Below are 21,145 nucleotides of genomic sequence, written 5' to 3'. Positions count from 1 at the left end.
GAAAATCCTGACCCTTTCTCTCCATCGTTCAAGTGCATTTAAAGCAAGGCTGAAAATCGTTAAACCAATGGCTGTGGAAATAGTTCTGCGCTGTATCATTGTAAGACATAATGCACTGGGGTTTTTTTATTTCATCATGGCTCAGTGCAGGGAGATGCAATTTTCAAAGTAATGTTTTTTTTCACACCGTTAAACTTGGGTTCTTTTGAAACCCCAGGTTAAGGCCAATATTAATCTTTGGTTAAACATGTCTACCTCAATTACTGGTTTGCATAATGTACTTACAAGACATTAATATCAACACACTTGCATAGGTTCAAATGCAAATGTCGACATGTTGTTTAGTTTTGAAGGAAAATGTCAAATGATGACAAAAAAAAGTTGCCTTCTATTATGTTGTCTTTGCTTGGCACAAGACCAGCTAATTCATTGCACAACTTCTTTTACAAATGTACAAGCCGTATAAGATAGGGATAAAAATGTGTCTGATTTAAAAATACGAAACACACATTCTTTGTGCAATTCCGTATAATGACCTGGGAATTATAGAAATGGCTCTTGCGAATTGCTATGCAGAATTTATGCGCACAGGCTATGACCCATAAAAGAAAAACACCTTCCAGTTTTTGTAAAAGTTTTCGTTGAACCCTCTGCAGTGTTGACTTTGCGGTCAAACGACCGTTAGACGTCTGTGTGAAGGAGTTCACACAAATCAACTGCCTCTAACAGTCGGGTTCGGTTTAAAAGCATCTTTCAAACGTTTCTCTCTCTCCTTTTTCCCTTCTTTCGTTCACCCTGGCCAAACCAAACGGGAAGGGAAATCTGAATTAGAAACGGAGGGGCGGAAGAAGTCAGGCAGAGAGAGAGAGAGAGAAAGAGCGCAGCCCATTCCCAAATGTTTCTGCTGCGTTTCTACTGCAAATCCAGATGTGGATCTGTTAGTCATTGGTCAGCTTCTACACACACTGAGTGAGCGTGTGTGCAGTTTCACAAGACCAAGGAGCACAGAATTTACATGCCATTCACTTTCTTGTCCACTCTTTTAAAAGTTTTAATGTTTTTCCAGAGTGTAGAAAATCCCTTGTATTGTCAGTTTCTTCAGTACTTTGAGTTACAATATTCATACCATGGTACGAACGATACTACCTTTGCTAACTATATATGCTACGCTTAGTAAAAGTTGTCAGGTAATAAATAATGTGGTTATATATAAATTCCAAAAAGTACAATGAGACTGCATGCTTTTCAGACATTATGCTGTTTATGGACATTTACCTCCATCTGATTTTTAAATAGTGCTTCAAGGTAAGAAAACCATACATGTCTAAGTAAATATGATAGTATTAGTACTTTTAGTAGTAAGTTTTGGACAGATGAAACATTCTTGGACATTTTCTTAGTATGTACTATTAGTTTTGCTTAATATTTTAATTAGCTTTTATTTTTAGATTTTCACTTCAAATGTAACGTTTTAGTTTATGTGCGTTTTATACATTTTGCAGTGTTGTGATATATTTTGGACAGATACAACACCTGCATATATTACTGTAATCCAGTGTCAATTAATTATTATGTAGCCTAGTATTGACTGATATTTTTATTAGATATTAATATTAATTGTAAATTAAATTAGTCAGTTGCCAATTCCAAAGTTAAAGCTTTTCCTCTAATAGGCCTGCTTTATTTTAGTAAATATAAGCAATATTTAAGTTTAGGTAACAGTAACAACAAAGGTGATGGTGTGAGGCTGGACTGAGTGTGTGTGCGCGCGCGTGCGTCGCGGTTTGCTCGTTCACAGCCTCGCCAGTGTCACAGGGGAAAGGCGGAGGAAGAGGAGCAGCAAAAGAAAGAGGAGGAGGAGGAGGGGTTGGGGTTTGCTGTGGAGGGCTGCTGGTGTGTGTGAGTGTGAATAGTGTTGTGCGGAGCTGCTTGCTGGACGCGGGCCAGCGGTCCCTGTGAAACAGCGCGTTGAGAACGGAGAGGGATGGGATGGGATGCGCTGGCACTGCCGCTGTCAGTCCGCTCCGCTCCGCCTGTGCAGCTTCACCGATCACAACAACGACATGGATGATGCTGACTGCGAGGACGATTTAGCCGGCGTGTGAACGTTCGCTCTTCGGATTTAACCGCGTTTGGATTACGGCTGTTGTTAGAGACCGTTTATTTATTATCTCGGCCAGGAATTCGCGTACGCGGGAGCGTAAGGGAGTTTTAGCAAGGTAAGTCGCGCGCACGTCTCGCGCTTGTTTTGCGCTGGTCTCGCGCTTCCCGCTTCAGTCTGTGAATGGAAGGATGGATGCTTTAAATCCGCGGTTTCGTTCTGTTTTTACACAACTGAGCTGTTGTACACACATTTTACAGGCAAATCGAGCACTGATTTTTCACCGTACACGGAGGATATCCGATTTTAGTAGGTGAAAAGGGTCCTCAGAGTGTAAACGGTTCTGCAGCTAGCCTGCTAGCCACTTACCTCAGAGACATCGAGTCATGTTATGTGAAAAATACCGCGTCGTATTCTCATGATGTTGATCTGTTTTGACGAACATCATCCTTAAGGTGATTTTTAGAAACTATTAATGTTGCTTTTAAAGGAGTTTGCATACTAAACTTGCTAGGTGATTTGCTTTGCTTGGTCACAATTTCTGCCCATTCAGACTCATTCATCCTTTTTTTTTCCAGGGCTGTTAACCTGTGCTGACAGCTGAATATGATAAGATCTGCTGTGGATAGTGACAGGAACTTAAAAGGATTGCATGCATATGACCATCATGGTCATATCCTTAAAATCCTTCAACAATGCAGCTGTGTTAAGTCTTGCCTAATTAGATTAACTGGAAATGTCCTATGACAGTCTCTTAGAAAGGGTTTGCTGTCTCAAAACCAACCGAAATACCCTTTTGGGCTATCTGTCTATCTATCTATTTCGTCTCTGTCTTAACCAGTGCCTACCTAAACAGCATTTTGTTGTCTTTGCTTTATTAAATGTGATAGTACCGCCCCTCATAGAATGATATGTTGATTTGGAACATGATTTGGACTGTCTCAAAAACTTCTCACATCCACATAGATATGTATCACTTGAGTAAATTTGGGTTTAATGAAATGACAATTTGATGTGAACTGCATTGATACAAAAAGGCTGTGTAGATAGGGAACTCAGTAGAGCATTTTTGGGCTTCATAGATGCATTCCACTATTAAACTTGGCTGCAGCTTTCTGTGACACACTCCTAGAAAGGACTGTCTCAAAACCTAATGAGATGCCTGCTTAAACAACATTTTTGGGCTTCATAGATGTATTTTAGGATGCAAAAACCTGCAGAGATGTGAGCTTCCAACCTAGACATTTTTTGGCATCCTAAATGGTGTCTAAATATCTTTTCCATTAGGTTTTGAGACACAGCCTGGAACTGGGGTCTGTCTACAGACAGTAAACAAAGCAGACCAGGCTGTGTCTATCTAGGCAGCTGTGGTCCTGCCGGTTCAGGGTGACAAATGTCTTTTTTTTTGTGCTGCTCAGCCTGTGATGTCTGCACTGCAGGGCAGCAGTGTCAGCAGGCTGATGTACTCTAGCACACACAGTCAGGCACGAAAACCAGACCCGTAGTCACCTAGACTTTTTATCATTTGTCAGTTTGCACCATGAGACTTAAATTTGTGATGAACATTGATTTTTTTGACTTTGTTGTGTCCATGTGCATGCGTGGTCTGTGTGGTGCGCTGTTGTTTTGATGTCATTGTACATTAAGGGGAAATAATGGCTAAATACCCCCTTGCTGTGTGTATGGGATGGTGTCTAGCGGTCTAAATCAGCAGTCTCCAGCCATGCTTAATATCTGTATCTGATATGATCTGAATTGGATGTTCGCTAATTCAAATGCTCTTATGTCTATCTTCTACACATCATACTGCTCATTGACCGTGTATGTGAAGCTAACATGTAGCTTAGGATTTAGTACGGATCAACTGCAATGAAACCTTAAACAGTGCATCAGGGTCAACTTTAAATCTGCACTAGAGAGTGGGTTTATCATCAGATTATGTTACGCTGTAATCGTCTCTTCTGCAATGTGCACCAGAGTAGCTGCACCTTATTATTAGGGCTGCATGATTTTTGGGTAATTGCAATTTCGCAATTATTGAAAGCTCCTGTAAAACTTCACAATTGTAAAATAGCAGGACTAATATTTATGTCTTTCTTAATCAAGCCTTAATTAAACCATCAAGCTTTTATTTTAGCGTAAAGTTCCACTAAAAGCGTGAAGTTCCTCTCTTCACTCAGAAACACGCAGTATATATAATTTAGTGAAATTACACAAAGCCATATAATTGTGCAACTCTTCCATTTTGTCTATAAATCTTTGGTTTACGAAGATTACACCGACTGAAATGTTTCTGTTATGTGGTTTTAATGACATCACAGGTTTGTAGGGCATTGTGAGTGTAGTGTGGCACACTGGAGTTCAGCTGAGGAAGAAGTGACTCACCATTCAGTGATTACAGGCGAGGCATTTTGTAACCCCACACCAGGCACAGCATACAAACACACTTCTGCTAACACACCATTCCCAGCACCTGATTGTTAGATTCTGGGATTGTGGTTGAGAGTTGTTCACCTCCCCCTCCAGATATACCCTGGTGAGGAGCGTGCTCATTCAGTGGAGCGGAGGTGTGACATCTTGAGCTTCAGGCTATGAGGATGTGCTCCCATCACCAGCATGCTGTTTGCTTCATTCAAAGCCTCAGGTTTAATCTCCTATTGTGTGGTGGGAAGTGTTCCTATCAAGCCTGACTCAGACCTTAAGAGGTTTAATATGGTGATGTAACCAAACTGCAGTGCTTTCGGGCTACCTCAAGGTCGGCAGTAAAGTTTAACCTTTAAGACTGGAAAGTCAGCCCAATATCAGCCACCACAAACTTTGGCTTCTGGGTTCTGCATCTTTGGCTTGTTATGAGCGGGCCCACATGAAATCTGTGCCCTCAAAATGCTTCACAGATCTCCGTAGAATTGGAACAACATCGTTCACAGTTCTGCACTTCCCACCACACTGTTTGTTTAGGAAATGTTTTGGCTGATTTGAATATGCTTTCAGCTGCCAAAAAGAGTGTAAAGCTCTTGTTTTTTTGGTTTTTTTACTTTGTTTATATAAATTCCATAGGATTCTTCAGCTTTAAGATTATTAGTGTTTAATTAGGATAGTATGCCTACAATTATATTGTACTTAGAGGAAGGATTGAGTATTTTTTATTTATTTGTTAAATTACTTGTTAAAGTACTTTTTTGTTTAATTATAAGTGTAACTACAAAGATACTTAATTATAAGGAATGTTTAAATAAGACTTTATTCATGTATTTTATTATTTTTAATAGGCACAATTTAGTTGTTGGCTGGGACATGAACTTTTTTATGTAATTTAATCTTAGATACAAGATTACAAGATTCCTAAACTTAAACTCTAGCATGAATGTACAAACCTACATATATTCCAGTATGAATAAATGACTAATCCGCTATTTATAAGTCCTGTATTACTTGGCTGGTTTCTGTTTCTTAGGGGCATTTACATAAAGAAGCATTAAAGGGGATCAATTTGGTTTTTGGACAACTGGTAGACTAGTGAGCTGTCATTACCTATCCCCAAACTGAAGTGTACACTGTATATGGTTTTAATTTTTCTGCACTGGTTTGGTTCAATTATGCTACCATTTTTATTCTCGTAAATGAATATCATGAAAGTTGGATGAGCTGACCTAATTGGGTCATGTGCAGCTCCAGGGAAGGAATTAGACATTTAAAAAAAAAAAACTCATTATTAAACACTGGACCATAGTCAGGTGAGCCAGTTCATATTGATTTGGGTTTGTGTTTAGTATATGGAAATGTGATCTCACTCAGTGGTATTGGAGAAGAATATGGATGTTGCCTGAGAGCATGTTTTTCTGAAGACAGGATATCGTCTATTAGGAGATAGAGCTGGAGTTAGGTTCAGTGTTAGCACGACCAAGAGAAATTCATCAAGCCAAGCCCCCCTGTAAAAACATCTTCACAGGTCAATAACAAACTCACACCAGTTTGTTCGGACACAAACTCATACAATTATTCATGTGGTCTGTCACATGCCTGTGCATTTGAGGTTGTGTAGCTCCACTGAGGAACAAGTCAGAGGAGAAGGGGAAGAAAGGATGTGTTTCTAGTCCTGTGACTCCCCTCCTCCAGTCTCTTCCCCCCACGTGTGTGTGGAGGAAATGTGAGCCATGCTGCTTTTATCAGCCTCATTGTTTGTGTTCCTCAGGGACGGCGCTTCCTGATGGCAGCCAGAACGCTTCACATGTTCCCATTCTGATGTCCTTACATACACCATCACGCTGAAAAGCTTAAGAAGTGTCTTGTATTTTTCTCCTTTCCTTTCTCCATTTTCCTTTTAACTTGGCCTACATATAGAGGTAGAGGGGGTGGATGAGAGCGTGAAAGCATTGAGGGATCGAATAAGAGAGCGATATAGCACACTAGAGAGAGTGAGTCAGTGCACCACTGCATTCTGACTCGTACAGGATGTATAAACAGGAACCGGACGGAAAGTCCACTGACGGATGTGAGCTACCGCCACTGTTAGTATCACATTCACAGACTCAAAATCCCTCAAAACTTTTTTCTTTTCCTTTAAGGGAAAATAAACAGAAATGAAAAGCTCAGATGAAGGGACAAGTACAATGGGAATATCAGGTTGCACTTTGGTTCTTTGTACTCGAGTTGTCAAACCAGCTCAATCCTAAAGGCAGTATAACTCACGTGATGACAAGGCTGTTAGTCAGACTCTGTTCCTCACAGATGTGTCCGTCCACCTGCTTGTAATGGGATGTTTACTATACGGCTTGGCACAGAAGCGGCGATCTTAAGTAAACACTTACCAAAATTGTGTATGAATGGAAACAAGTGGGGGTGAGCAGTGATTTGAGATCAAACGAAACGAGCGTGCAAACGATAGTAACTTCAAACATGTTTCATAGGTGGAATGAGTCTGGACTGCAAGCGTCCAACTGCGCCCCGAAGGAGATCTGAATGCACATACTCATTTTCCCCCGGAGGAAAGTGTGTTGTTAGTGTGTTTGTTTTCTTACAGACTCGATTTATTATTAATTATGAGCAGTCCTCTCTGGCTTTGATAAAAAGAGATATTCCTCACCGTGGCAGATGGCAATCAAAGCACTAATCAGACTGTGCGCTGATGCAGGTATCTATATGAACTGACATGGCACGATCCTTCTTTAATCATTAGCGATGGTTGAGGGGAGTTTTATATTAACATGGATATTAACAGCAGCTGTAAACCCTGATCTCTAAACTGGGATGAATTTCGAATAGAAGCTTATGTATGATATGTGTGCTCATGAATATATATATATATATATATATAATGCTTATATTTTATATGTTACTTATGTTTTGAATATAATATACTAAGTATATATAAATTATGTAGTTAACTGCAATTTTGAGTAAATATTTTTTCATTGTGCAGTCAGTTTATTCCAAATCTATATGAATTTCTTCTGCAGTACACACACTTTTTTTATACATAAAATTAGTAATTGATGTCCAGAACAGAATTATGATTACAAAATTGGTATTTTGCTGAAAAAAGGACACTTCTTAAACATTTTATAGCACTTATATTAGCCTGATGGAAAGAAAAAAACTAAATCAAGTAGTTAGTTGATTTTTATATATCATTCAGAAAATCTGCAAATTGCAAAGAGTTCAAATGGCACAATTTTTAGAAGCAAAGGAGCCATTATCTCATTTCCGACCTCTGATCATAAAAGTCTGCAAGCACCCTTTAAGTGAAACAACATTCTTTTTACTTGTTTATTATTTGTTATATAACCTTAGATTTGATTTCTAAATTCAGTAAGAATTTAAATGTTAAGTGTGCAGTCATATATTTTAACCAGGAGTTGGATCAAAATACACAAAAAAAGCATCAACACTGATGTGTGAGATAATTCAGTGTAAAAGTGTGTGTGTGGGAGTGAATGAGGGAATTGAATTCTGCTGCTTGACTGGGAATTGCGCTGCATGTGTGTAAGGAGAGTTTCTATTTTTGTCATGTCACCATGACCTAGTATTTACAGTTGATTTCACTCTGCTGTGAATGTGCTTTCACTAATCTCTCTCTCTCTCTCTCTCTCTCTCTCTCTCTCTCTCTCTCTCTCTCCTCTCTCTCCCTCCCTTCACAACAGATGACGGAAGGGCGGAGATGTCAGGTCCATCTCCTGGATGACAGGAAATTGGAGCTCCTGGTACAGGTAAAATAATATACTTTTTTTCTAACAATCAAGGTAATAGTATAACAAGGCCCAAATATGACATTGTAGGTTTTTAATAGGTAATTGATTCTATTTGACTCAATTCATCAGCACTATTTCCAGTATTAATGCAAGAAGTGGTATGGCTATTGAAATAAATAGGTGTAAAGTTTTGGTGCATGTTTTTGTGATAAAGGCCTCAGGTTTCCTCTTGTTTGCCTGGGAAGGGAAATCCTCATTGTTCCTCTGAGACTTAATTAATGTCTTGTGGAAAAAGGGGACTCTTTATTAGTCTGTGTGAATGTATGGGTTTGAATGTTTGCTCTGTGTGTGCAAATGCAAAATGACTCCTTTATGCCCTTCTCTGATTTCACAGCCAAACAGACCCTGAGATTAGTCCGCCCTGACCTGATCTCTGTAATATGTTTGTCCATATGTCTGTCTCTCAAGTGTCTTTTAAACATCAGTACCACTAATAGTCAATCTGCCAGGTTTAGGTTCCCATAACGACCCAAACCAGCAGCTTCTCAAGTCACCCACCCAATCACACATACAGCGGCCCCCTCCTGTTCAAAACACTCCATAAATCCTCCTATCAGAACACAAACATCTTCTCTCAGGATGAGTTCAGTTTCCATAACAACACTGTCTGTCTCCCATGCCCCATCAGCCCTCAGACCTCAGTATAAACAGAAATGTCTCCTTACCACAGCTTTGTTTCCTCAACACTCACACTCATGAGCTTTCTCAGGAAATTTCTAATCATGAGGTAAATGCTGCCTGTGGCATCTCATTCACTAAACACATGAAGAATAAAGTTTATACTGTGTTGTTTTTTCTCATTTACTATATTTTTCATTCCTATTTTTTGTTCTATGTTCGGTTATTTACTATTAATAGTATTTATCACTATCTTGAATTAGCATTTATTGTTGTATTTTAATTTTAGTAATTTTGTTATCTGCTTGTTAATTTTTAGTGTTTTTGTTTGTTTTCGTTTTAGTAATATTAGTACTTCAATTTTATTTCAGTTGGTTTCTAAGATGGATTTTAATCATTTATAATTTTATATTTTTTAATGTTAAGTTTTGAATCTATTATTTATATTTTATTTCAGCTCATTTAAGTTCTTAAACTTTTTTTGAATTCAGATTTTGTTTTTATATACTATTGTATATTGTTATCTTTTGATTAATTATCAAAACATTTTTGTTTCTCTTTTATTTCTATTTTATTATTCTTTATTCTTGTTTATTATTCGGTTCTGTCCTGCTCAGTTCGGTTCTATTAGTCTTTTTATCTTTTATGCTCTCTTGCTTTCTCATGCCTGTCAGGTGCGGTTAGGTGACCTGATTCCTCTAGACTCCAATCCAGTTTAAACTCCATCATAGTTGGAGAAATGTAATTTCTCAGCCTCCTCCATCTCTCATTTTCCACACACTCTCTTTCTCTCCTCTAAAATGCTGGTTGACTTAATTGTGGTTGCAGTTTCGATCTAATAAACAGAAATCTAGAAAGGAAGAGGTGGTGAGAGAGTCCTTAACAATCAGGTAAGAGGATGAAGAAGGGATTTCCAGGAAGAGATAGAAAAAGGAAGGGGAAAGGCAGTGTGTTTCCTCACTCTCTACAGTTTATGATTTATTGAGCTGTTGCAGAAACGCTTATTCCATAATCTTTACACATTTGTCCTACTTTAGTACTTAGATGTATGTGTTTTTAGCGTTGGTTAAAAGATTTTACTTGCTCTTTCTGCTTTCTGACTTCTCTTTTTCCTCCTCCCTCTCTTCCTCCATGTGGGCGGATGTTCTGGAGAAGGTTGTGTAGGTTAATCGTGCCATTGAGAATTCGGCTGTTATTCCAAGTTAGTTTATTCTGCATGTTCCTTGAGGAACAGCTCTTCCCTTTTTCTGAAAGAGCAATTGTGTTGATGTACCTAACAGGGCAGTGCTACGGGATCTTCTGTTCTACTCACTTCTATTCATTTGATTGTGAAAAATCATATACATAAACTTATGTGTTTTAATTGTTCATTAGGATGCATGCTTGGTGAAAAGACACTGGACCAAAAGGGATAACTTACTTATTGAAAGCTGTTATTGTGGCAGTTTGCATAGTCTTTTTTTTTTTTTTTTTTTAGGAGACTTCAATACAAACTTTAGATGTTTTGGGGGAATTGAGGTAGAATGCATTTTATCATTTAAAGTCACTAAGAAATAAATAATTTACAATTTTTGTAAGATCTTATATATGCTTTTGTGAAATCATTGTCTTATTTGGTTTTACTCTTTTGGTCTCTGTTGGATCTTTCTCTAGCCTCATTTATCTGTTTCCTCTTCGTCCTCACTTCTTTCTCGCCTCATTAGAAGCAGTGTACCATTTTGAAGGTTATCATGGATGATCTTACCCTGTGAAACTGGTAGGATCTTTGTGAATGATTTTATGCTCCCATTAGAGACATTAGAGACAACAGTGCTGCTGTCTCATCATTTGTGGGCTTATCTGCATACAGTGCAGTAGGAAGAATTTTGTTTGCTTTAGCTTTAGTGGAGGTCCATTTTCGTGTTTCCTTTTTTATTTTTTATCAGCAGTTTTGACATGACTTTGGTTTATAATAAGATAGACCGTCTTACAATACAAGAGCTGTCAACAGTCTTGTTCAGATTTTTTCCCAAGTTGTATAATCTTGCTCTGTTTTTCAGCTGTCTAACTGCTTGTTAGCATCTCCCACCTGTCTCTCCACAGCAGGCTGTAATTTTGTGAGTGATGTGCGTTTAGCGTGTAGTCGTCATTTTCCATGGTGAGTCAAAGCAGATGCTGTTAGTTGGTGGTTCTCTCGTGTCCTAGCTCGGTCCTTCCTCTCAGCTATAATTTACACAGTCTGTCAGGAGTTTGACAAGAGCATATTTGGTCTTTCCTGAAGAAGACAACCTTTTAGTTTGAGGTGCTAGATGATACACTTTAAGTACTATAAGGTTTGAGTTGTAGACTTACTAGATATCTCTTAGTTACCTTTTTAGACCAAATTTCCTTCAAAGCAATTACATAATATATAAGCTTAGTGAAAAAAGAATTCCAAGATGGCAGAAGTTAGGTAAAATGCGAGGATAATATAACATTTTAACACCAAAAAATCTATGAAAATTGTTCAGTCTATTAGAAAATTGACTGAATTGTGTGTGCTGTCTGTTTTTATGTTAATCACTGGACCATTTGTGTGTTTGTGCTGCATATGTAGGGCGTTTCAGATAACCCACTTATATCTAAAGGCAAATGGCTGTGTAGACAATAGGCAACAAGGGAGCTCACTTTGATTTGGAAAAGACTCATTGTTTCCCACAATTACACTTCCTTCATAAATGTATTTACATTGGCTCAGATTAAAAATGTAAATGTAAAAAACACCTGTATAAATGCACCGTCTTTATATAATTACATCTTCAGATTTTAATTCTGTTAATTTACAGTATACAGGCTGCTTTAAACAGAGACTAGTCTGCACTGATGATCGGATCAACATGTGTTTTAACAGCGATAAATCCTGAATAAAAACCCTAGCGTTGCTTTGTGCTGAAGTCATTCCGTGTGATGAAAGCCGACTCACATCTTTCATCTCTGTGATCTAGACCTGACGAGACCTGACGGCGTGTGTTCTTGTCATCGCTCTTCCGTCCTGATCAGGCACACACTGTTTAATGATATTAAATCACATCAGTCCGGATATTCTTCCTCACGGCCACACACTATCACATGTGCAAACATATGTCTGTGATTTGCATCATCTCAGTAAGTGTAATGGCAGAGAGGAGATGATAGCCATCCCACATTAAATCTGTTAAAACCATATAGCGCTTATATTGATGGCCCTCAATGCACACTAACAGGATATTAATAATACTTGATCTTTCTTATCTATGTATTTCAGAGACTCTTCACACATTATATCAGTAACTGTCATAATCAAGTCTGGAGGCTAAACAAAGAGAATGAATCGGAAAGACATAAAATATACCGCCATGGACACTGTTTGAGTTTTAGCCCTCTTCATTTTCTCAACTGCACAAACACACACACATACACCACAACAAATGGGTCCAGATTGAAGATTGCAGCCATATTAAACCTGCTTACTCTTCTTACCACAGACACACACTTACTCACTCGTTTTGGCTAATTGAGGAAGCAAGCTGTTTCACACCGCATTGCTTGAAATGATGAGATCAAATGTGCCAATTGATTGATGTGGTACAGTGATGCAGATCTCACCTGAAGTAAGAGGTGAACAGTCCCACAAAATACTGTGATTAACCACAATGTTAGTACCATAAAAGATAGAAGAATATTTTAAAATGAGATGTGTGGCTGAAAGCTGGATTTTTGAAATCAGACCTGAAGGGAGGGAGGTGAATCAGAGTGGACCGTAATTGCAGTCTCAGTAGACATTGAGATTTTTTTTTTTTTATGGTGATGCTTTGTCTCTGGCAGAACAGCTCTGTTCCTAAACCTAGTTAGTTGTGTCATTTTCGGCTTTATATTGGCAACTGCTGTCTAAGGCGACATCTGCATTGAAATAGTTGACTTGAGATGGTCAAGATGGGAGAATGCAGATTCCAGTAGAGTTTAGCCTTAACAAATGTTATTTAGCTAAGAACTCTAATGCAGGCTTTTCCAATCTGGGGTTCATGAACCTTTGGAAAAATCACACAGGAACTGCAGGGGGGTTGTGAGCTAATGAAAAGCTGATAATTAGTTAAACCATTCAAATTAAATAAATGTAATTTAAAAAAGTTCCTAATTAAATAGCATTTTATTTGTTTACCTGTATGTTGTGTGATTATTTACCAAAATCAAAGAACAATTTACATGCAAATGTGAATAATTAAAATAATTAAAATTCAAATGAAAGAAGTTTGAGAACTGCTGCACTAGTGAGTAATAAATTAACAAATTAATATTGGTGAAGAAAGTCCTTTGTTACTTGAACTGAACTATTTTGTTGATATTTCTGCTTTTGAATAAGTTATCTTTTTATTCAGAATAGTTTTGTGCTTACTGTTCTCATGCTCTAGGTGTAACTACATTATAATTTTATGCACAACATTCTACAGGCTGTAATGTACCCCTTGTTCTTTTCTTCTTCTCTTTCTTTCATTCTTTCCTTTCATAAGCAGAGGTTGTGGCAGTGATTGTACTTTTGCTCCAGATTTTGCTGTGCTATTTTTAGAGTGTGTGGGTGGGTTGGCTTTCTTATAAAGAGTGCTGTATGTGTGTCTGTATTTAATTCAAAAGGGTCTGTGTTGAAACCAAAACAGTAATTAAAGTGTTTTGAACACTTACGCGCTCAATGCATATGCAAATCAAGTCCACATTTAGTTTAAATTGATTTAACTGATTTTATATATGCATACACACCCCAAATATACACTACAGTCCAAACTGTCCCATCTCTCTGATTTCTGAGGTATCATGTGACTGAACACATTAATACCTACATTGAGCACTTGAGTCAAATAAATGTAGGATAGCTGTGCATAAGAATCTCCTTTAAATAACACTAACTAATATTTTGTATATATAACAAGAAGTTAAATGTTTTCTACTTATTAATGGTGGATATATTGGTAGGTTGGTAAGCTGTACAAAGATGTTCTAGGACACCAGTGATTTCAGTGTCTACGCTCTAAGCCAATGACACACCCATGGTTTACCACACACTGGCTCTAACACACTTTACACTCACTTATACACACAGGGAAAGCCCCGAGCTTGCAGAAGCACAAACAATGTGACAACTGGGATGTCTCTGTTTTCCAGATTGTTCTGGATGTGTGTCAGTGCGGTACTCTGTATGTCTTTGTATTATTAAAAATAATGATCAATCCTTCTTAAAAGGGTATATCTCAGCTTTAGGAGCATATTTCAGATACTGTTTGTGCAGCAAATCAAGCTTTTGTTCAAGACGCAACACACAGACTGCAGACAGACAGAGTCGGCATGAAATTGCAGAGTCACTGCAGTGCATCAATACTCATCAGAATACAACGCTCGCAGGCTGCCAAACTCGCTGACCTTGTGTGTGTGTGTGTGTGTGTGTGTGTGTGTGTGTGTGTGTATCTGGGTGTAGTGTGAAAGTTCTAAACCAAAAGATCTCTTTTGTGATGAAACCTTTTTTTCTGTCTCTCTCAGCCCAAGCTAATGGCGAAGGATCTTCTAGACCTGGTGGCATCCCATTTCAACCTGAAGGAGAAGGAATATTTTGGAATCTCATATGTAGATGAGACGTACGTATACCCAGGACATGCTATTATATATTACATATGCCTCCAACCTATGAGAAAAGGTGCAATCATGAACAGTTCATCTCTCTGACTGTGCCAGGGCTGGATGAGTGAACATGTTGTGATAATTCCACGGGGAAATGATTTGCTTCACTCTTTCTCTCATCTTCACTTTGTGTGACAGCCAGCTCTTCATTCATCCTACACAGTGTGACCTACTGCTGTGTGACATTTGTTAGTTGTGTCTTCGCATGATTTCTTTAAGGCGCAAGCCCCTCCACCCACACACACACACACACTCAAGAGAAGCATCCCTTCTGTTCTTACTGCTGGAGTGCTTGGGGGAATGCGTTATTTGTAGTTTTGAAATGTTGTCTGGTGACCTTTGATCCACCCCACTGTACATTCTTCCCAACAAGGGGATGACAGTTTGCATTTGCCAAGGACAACATGCAAATCGACAAATGCATTTCTGTCAGAAACATGCACACAGTGCGAGTTAAAGAGGCGCAATCATTTCCCTATACAAACACAATTTAAAAAACATTGGGATGTTGCTTGTCAGTGGTACAATCATTTGTATTAATATTGTTCCATCCAGAGCACTATAGAAGCAACTTTACACGTGTTCTTAAAAATATATATATTGTATTATTATTAATATATATTTTGTTATATAAATGAAATTGATAAAATGGAGTTAGCTGTTTTTGCAAATCAACTCTTCAATATAATGTACTGGGTTGAATCTAGTTTCGGATTTAAAATGATCTGTTAAAGGTTATATATTTCACAATAGTTAGAGTGCTTTTGTTTTTGTCATCACTGGCTAAATTATGCATGAAAATGCACAAGCAATGACATCTTGAACATAAAACAGCCCTCTTGTGGCTCATTTTTCACATCATGTTTTATGCCGTTATTTGGCACTATGAATGATACATTGTAAGATGTTGCAAGACATTTCCGGTTGCTGTTACAGATGCTATCAGTCATTTCTCTTGGGCTGCTTTTCAGGGGTCATTTCAGCTGGTTGCAGTTAGATCGTCGTGTTCTGGAACACGAGTTTCCCAAGAAATCTGGACCCATTGTGCTTTACTTCTGTGTTAGGTAAGTACAGCTGCGACAAAACCACAGTAAATGTTTACGTGTATACACATAAATACATATTTATCATTTTATTTATTATTAACAGCAGAAGTTATAGAAATATATAATAAACTACACATAAAATAGTTATATATTACATATTATTATTACTAATACAAATAATATATAATATTTAAAAAGTATAATATATGTTTATTGACAGAGAGAATAAAAGAGAAATGTTCATATTACTTCAACAAATCCCAGTTGAATATTTAAAAAGAAAACACTTAACACCTCTAGAATCAATTAGCGTCAACACTTCCATCAGTGTTTTTTTGTTGGGGGGCGACTGTGTGTTTGTTTATTGTTTCAAATTAGAGGGGTCAGCAAACCACAGTTTACTGGCAGTTACAAGAAACGCGTCCAATCAGAATCCACCATTCCTGTCATTAACACCCCCAGCAATTTGAGCACCATGGCAACAGCAGAGTGTTAATCAGACTGTGTTTGAATTGCAGAGCATGAGCAGATATGCTGGGCGGCTCGATTCGTTTAGGTTTTAATTGCATCTGCTTCGAAATATGACCAATACCAAGAGCAGCCAGTATATTTATTGCTCTTGTTTTTGTCTCTGTGTGGGCGAGAGACTTAAAGCGGGCACATTTGTGTGCTTCCTCACAGTATTTTACTGTGTAAGTCGCAATCAGCACACAGTCGTACATCACCACGCTCGCTGTGGGTGGATGCTGGTTTATTGCTGTCAAGCTCAGCATTAAAATAGCCCAGCATTTCACCCATTTGTCGGGACACACTTGAATTGCCTTTCTCTCATTCAGTCTATTCCTCTTGCATCACTTTGCTTTTCTGGGTCACACACAGGCACAAACACTTAAATGCACGCATACGGACGCATGCATTTTGCTCTAATAGCTGCGTGCGGAGTTGTATGTTTTTTGCTTGAGCTATTGCATGTCAGTGCAGTTTAAATTGGAGCGGAGGCCCAGTTTTAATGCATGCATGATGTCCTGTGTGCATCAGCGTGTATGTGTGTTGTCCTTTCTGCTCATGATTGGGCTATTGATTGGAGTGAGCTAAAGTCTTTGATGCATGTAAGACTCTGTCTCACTCACATCTCAAATTAAACCGGCTGTCAATACAGTTTTAATCACTTTAATCTCTCTCACTTTCACTCGTCTTCTGTCTCTCTAATTCCTCTCGCTCCTTTAAACAGTCAGTTTTGGATTCCAATTATGTGTCTTCATTTATAATATGTCTTAGGGTTCATTTTAAGTTCAGTGTATGTTCAAGGTCATATTATCAGATTGCACCTGTACATATATATCTATGCATGTGTGTGTCTGTGTAAGTTTATGTGTGAATGGCAGAGCTTCAGCCTTCAGCTGCAATGAAAAATGTCTTGCTGAGAGCGCTTATTTATTTATGCTGATTTTGAGACAATTACTTATTTATGTGTTTGTTTGTTGTTGTAGTTCCCGCTAACTCTAATCTGAGTGCTAAATGAAGCTTGCACAGTGGAAATTGTTTTCTTTTTGTGGGTTTCAAGAGGGATGGAGACAGCAAGAGGATATAGCAAGTGTCTATGATGCCCTCTAGTGATTGGTCTTTGGGTTTGTGTATATAATGCATTGTTTCTTTCAGTGAGTTCTTTGAAACAGTCTGAATGAACCTGCTAGGTTTCATTGAACCTGCTCAGAATCGGTTGCTCATGTTGAACAATTTTAAATCTTAGGGTCACAAGTAAACAATCATGTTTGGCAGTCTTAATATGTGAATTATGTATGCAATATATGTAACTGTAATGTTTTTGAACATTAGTATTTTATTAGTATTTTTATGTTCATATTATTTTTTTCTTCTACAGGTTCTACATAGAAAGTATCTCTTACCTTAAGGACAATGCCACAATAGAGCTTTTCTTCCTCAATGCAAAGTCCTGCATCTATAAGGTAAACTGTTGTCACTGTACTATCACTAGAGGGCGGTATGAGCTAATGCCCCTTTATATCCATTTGTTACTTCCACGTATGCCCATGGAGCACCTTATCCATAAATCCCACGTTGAAATGCCACAGATTTGTCTGAAAAATCATGGCAACGCTGATTGACTGATGGTACTGTAAGAATGTGCAAAGTACCAAGCTCTTCACTTGCACATATATTAACATATATTACATTTATTATACATGCATACATTATTATTCAAAAGGTGTCAATAGGGTATTGTAAAATATTTAAAAAGTATTTAAAAAAAACGGTTTGCACAAAAATTAAGCAGCACAGCAATAGTAATAGAAAATGTTTCTTGAGCAGCAACGTATAAATATGATTTCTGAAGGACTGGAGTAATGCTGCTGAAAATTCAGCTTTGCATCACAGGAATTAATAGTATTTCTAAAAAAAATTTAATATAAACCTTTTATTTTAAATTAAAATAACACAGTACCAGTATATTACAGTATCGTTGAATTTTTAAGGAAATAAATGTAGTGTTTATATATATATGATTATATATATATATATATATATATATATATATATATATATATATATATATATATATATATATATATAAATATATAATTAAACATTTGCAATAGCTGTTTCGGTTTGTTTCAAAAACATTCTGTATTTGTGAGTGTATATGTGTCACTGATCAAATACCACAGATTCCCACCATGAGCTCATTGCTCACACTTTACTCTAGAGTCAGCTTTCTAATGCATGCCAATCCTCTGTGTGTGACATTCCTGAAATTCTTGTGTTCAGCAAAGGTAATGAATCACTGCATTTGACTTGGTCTTCGAAGTAATTAAGACCCCCTACACTTCCAAAATCCCCTCACACAAAACCCATGTGTGTATGTGGCTTTGTCCTGATATTGATTACACAGGAAATAGCTGAGGTGATTTAGATAGACCCTTCAGTGATAAGTCAGCAGATCAGGTCATTAAAAGAGAGAGCGATAAGATAAGAGACAGATTAATGGAGATATCCTGTCTGCTGTGATCCTGAACTTAAGGGTCTCTTTTTCCTCTGTCTTGTCTCTAGGAGCTCATAGAGGTGGACAGTGAGGTGGTGTTTGAACTGGCCTCTTATATCCTACAGGTAAGATCGTGTCATACTGTTTATCATTTTGTGGACTCTCATAAACCGTGCAATGAACTTTCATAAAGTTCATACATCTCAAATACACTTGTGTTAGCATTATAGAGTCATATTCAGGTCACTACAGTATTTCAGCCTGACAGGGTACTTTATTTTAAATCTAAAACAGGATGTTTCCTTTGTGCTGTAAGTTATCCATACGAGGGAAATGCTTTGGAGAAATACGGTTTTCCTGTATGACTCTGTGTATGTGTGATCCAGGTGTAGTATCAGGTATGTTATGTGTGTTTGACCTTTTAGAGGATTCAATCCAGATGGCTGCGACTACATCCCCTACTGAGACACACATGCACCTTTCTATGTATCAGTGGATACGATCTTTCCAAGCAGTCTCGTCTACCATCAAACACTCATTATAGATACTAAAATATGTCTTTTTTTTCTCCCACAGGAAGCTAAAGGAGACTTCACGAGGTAAGAGGCTGTATGAATGAACGAATCACCTTGGATTGACCTCTTACACTCGCACATTATCAAAGTCTCTATCAGTGTGTCACTGCAGAGTGAAAGCAGATCCAATTTGTGGCGTATATCAAACTCTCCTTCCCACATAAGCACATGCACACGATTCAAGAGAGATGGAGAGAGAGAAAGAGAGAGATATGGGGGTGTGAACCCTGGGAACGGAGACAGAGGGGAGGAAATGGAATGCAGAGGATAAACAGTGTTAAATTACACACACTAACCCCTGGCTCTCTCCATCACACACACACACGCTTACACAAACACGTTCTACACACAGTATCTCAGCTACAAATCTGTCACATGTGCATCCTTCCAGCTTTATTCTGTCACTCTGTTTTCTTCGACTCAATTTCCTCTACCTCGTACACTTCCTCTTAACCTCTCCATCACTCTGTGTTAGAAATGGCACACTACCATACTGCCCTAATTTTTACAGTATTTGTTTTAAATATAGTGTGAAAATTTTTTTTATGTGGAATGCCTTTATAGTCACTAACTTTTTGCATTATACAACCTGAGCACACTGGAAAGGGTAACATATCCCACCGTGCAATTCATTTGACTTAATCTTCCATTAAAATAGTTATTAAAGTAATTAAAATAGTTCATTGCAACTAATTTGCCTTTCTGTTTCTTCTGTCTCTGTTCTGTAAATCCAAATGATTTTTTTGCTCTGTTAGGTGTTTCTGTTCCTGAGTATTTTGTGTTATTTTTGCAGTAATGAAGCTACTAGGGCTGATCTAAAGAAACTGCCAGCACTGCCTACACAAGCACTGAAGGAGCACCCTTCACTCGCTTACTGGTGAGACACACACTCTTACACACACAGCTGTCAGCTGATAATGGAGAGGTATTAACGAGAAGTATTTGCTCTGTGTTCTCTGAGCACCTTGGGAAAGGATTCCCCAGAATAATTCTCTAACCTAATTTCCCCCGAATTCTATTTGATGCGAATGAAGTGTTTCACAGATGCTGCTCTTCTAAAACGCATTCACTCACACATTCATACTTAGCAGGCTGGTGTATTTCCTGTTTTAATAATGAACTTATCTCCTTCATGGTGTTGTATTTCATTGGCTGCCTCTCTGTACATCTGTAAGCCTTCACTCTTGCCTGTTTCGTGTTCCTGTGGAATTGAAATAGGCTGACAGCCACGTTCTTATGAACACTGTCATCTGTTGCCACTAATCTGAATGTGTGTGTGTTTGTGTCTGTGTTGTGTTGCAGTGAGGACCGGGTCATTGAGCACTATAAGAAGCTAAGTGGACAGTCCAGGGGCCAGGCTATCGTCAAGTAAGAAAATGCTCTTTTGAATTTGATGAAGAAAATGCATTTTATCTTCACCCAAAAATTAAACTTGCCATCATTTGATCAACCTCGATCATTGATCATTCCAAAAACAACTTCTGTAGAATTCAAAAGAACTTAAACTTAAACATAGGGTCCTGCATAGAGAATTAAATCCCATTTGTTTGACAAAAAAATTACATTTTCAGTAATTTAAAGATAAATGACATTAATGTTTTATGCCTTCATTTGATGACTAGATATACAACACAGAATTTTTGAGGAAAAATTAAACGTCATATGCACATGATCAGGATGGCCTAATTTTGGGCCAGGAATAACCCTGAAACTACATCACATATGGTCACATGGCATGCGAGAACCAAAGATTTGATGTTTTTGACTCCACTTTTAGACGTTTTTTTTGTTTCACAGAAGAAATCAGTGCCTAAGTGTGTCTAAAGTATCCAGAAACTTTCAGTGCTGATAATCCTTTTCATGCATCCTACTTCCGAGATCCACTCCCATGTGTT

General features: G+C 37.9%; 1 protein-coding gene across 1 annotated transcript in view; it reads left to right on the top strand.

The window, feature by feature from the left end:
• Nucleotides 1-21,145, top strand: part of frmd4a (FERM domain containing 4A) — a 55,964-nt gene that overhangs the window by 13,387 nt on the left and 21,432 nt on the right. The window contains 8 exon segments of the mRNA XM_043264830.1: nt 8,242-8,307; nt 14,491-14,585; nt 15,600-15,692; nt 17,557-17,641; nt 18,744-18,800; nt 19,252-19,274; nt 20,044-20,127; nt 20,553-20,618. Coding sequence (XP_043120765.1) covers nt 8,242-8,307; nt 14,491-14,585; nt 15,600-15,692; nt 17,557-17,641; nt 18,744-18,800; nt 19,252-19,274; nt 20,044-20,127; nt 20,553-20,618 — 569 coding nt within the window.

The sequence above is a fragment of the Puntigrus tetrazona genome, chromosome 18 (genome assembly GCF_018831695.1).
Source record: "Puntigrus tetrazona isolate hp1 chromosome 18, ASM1883169v1, whole genome shotgun sequence".
NCBI classification, from domain to species: domain Eukaryota; kingdom Metazoa; phylum Chordata; class Actinopteri; order Cypriniformes; family Cyprinidae; genus Puntigrus; species Puntigrus tetrazona.
This window is presented reverse-complemented; position numbering and strand designations above follow the sequence as displayed.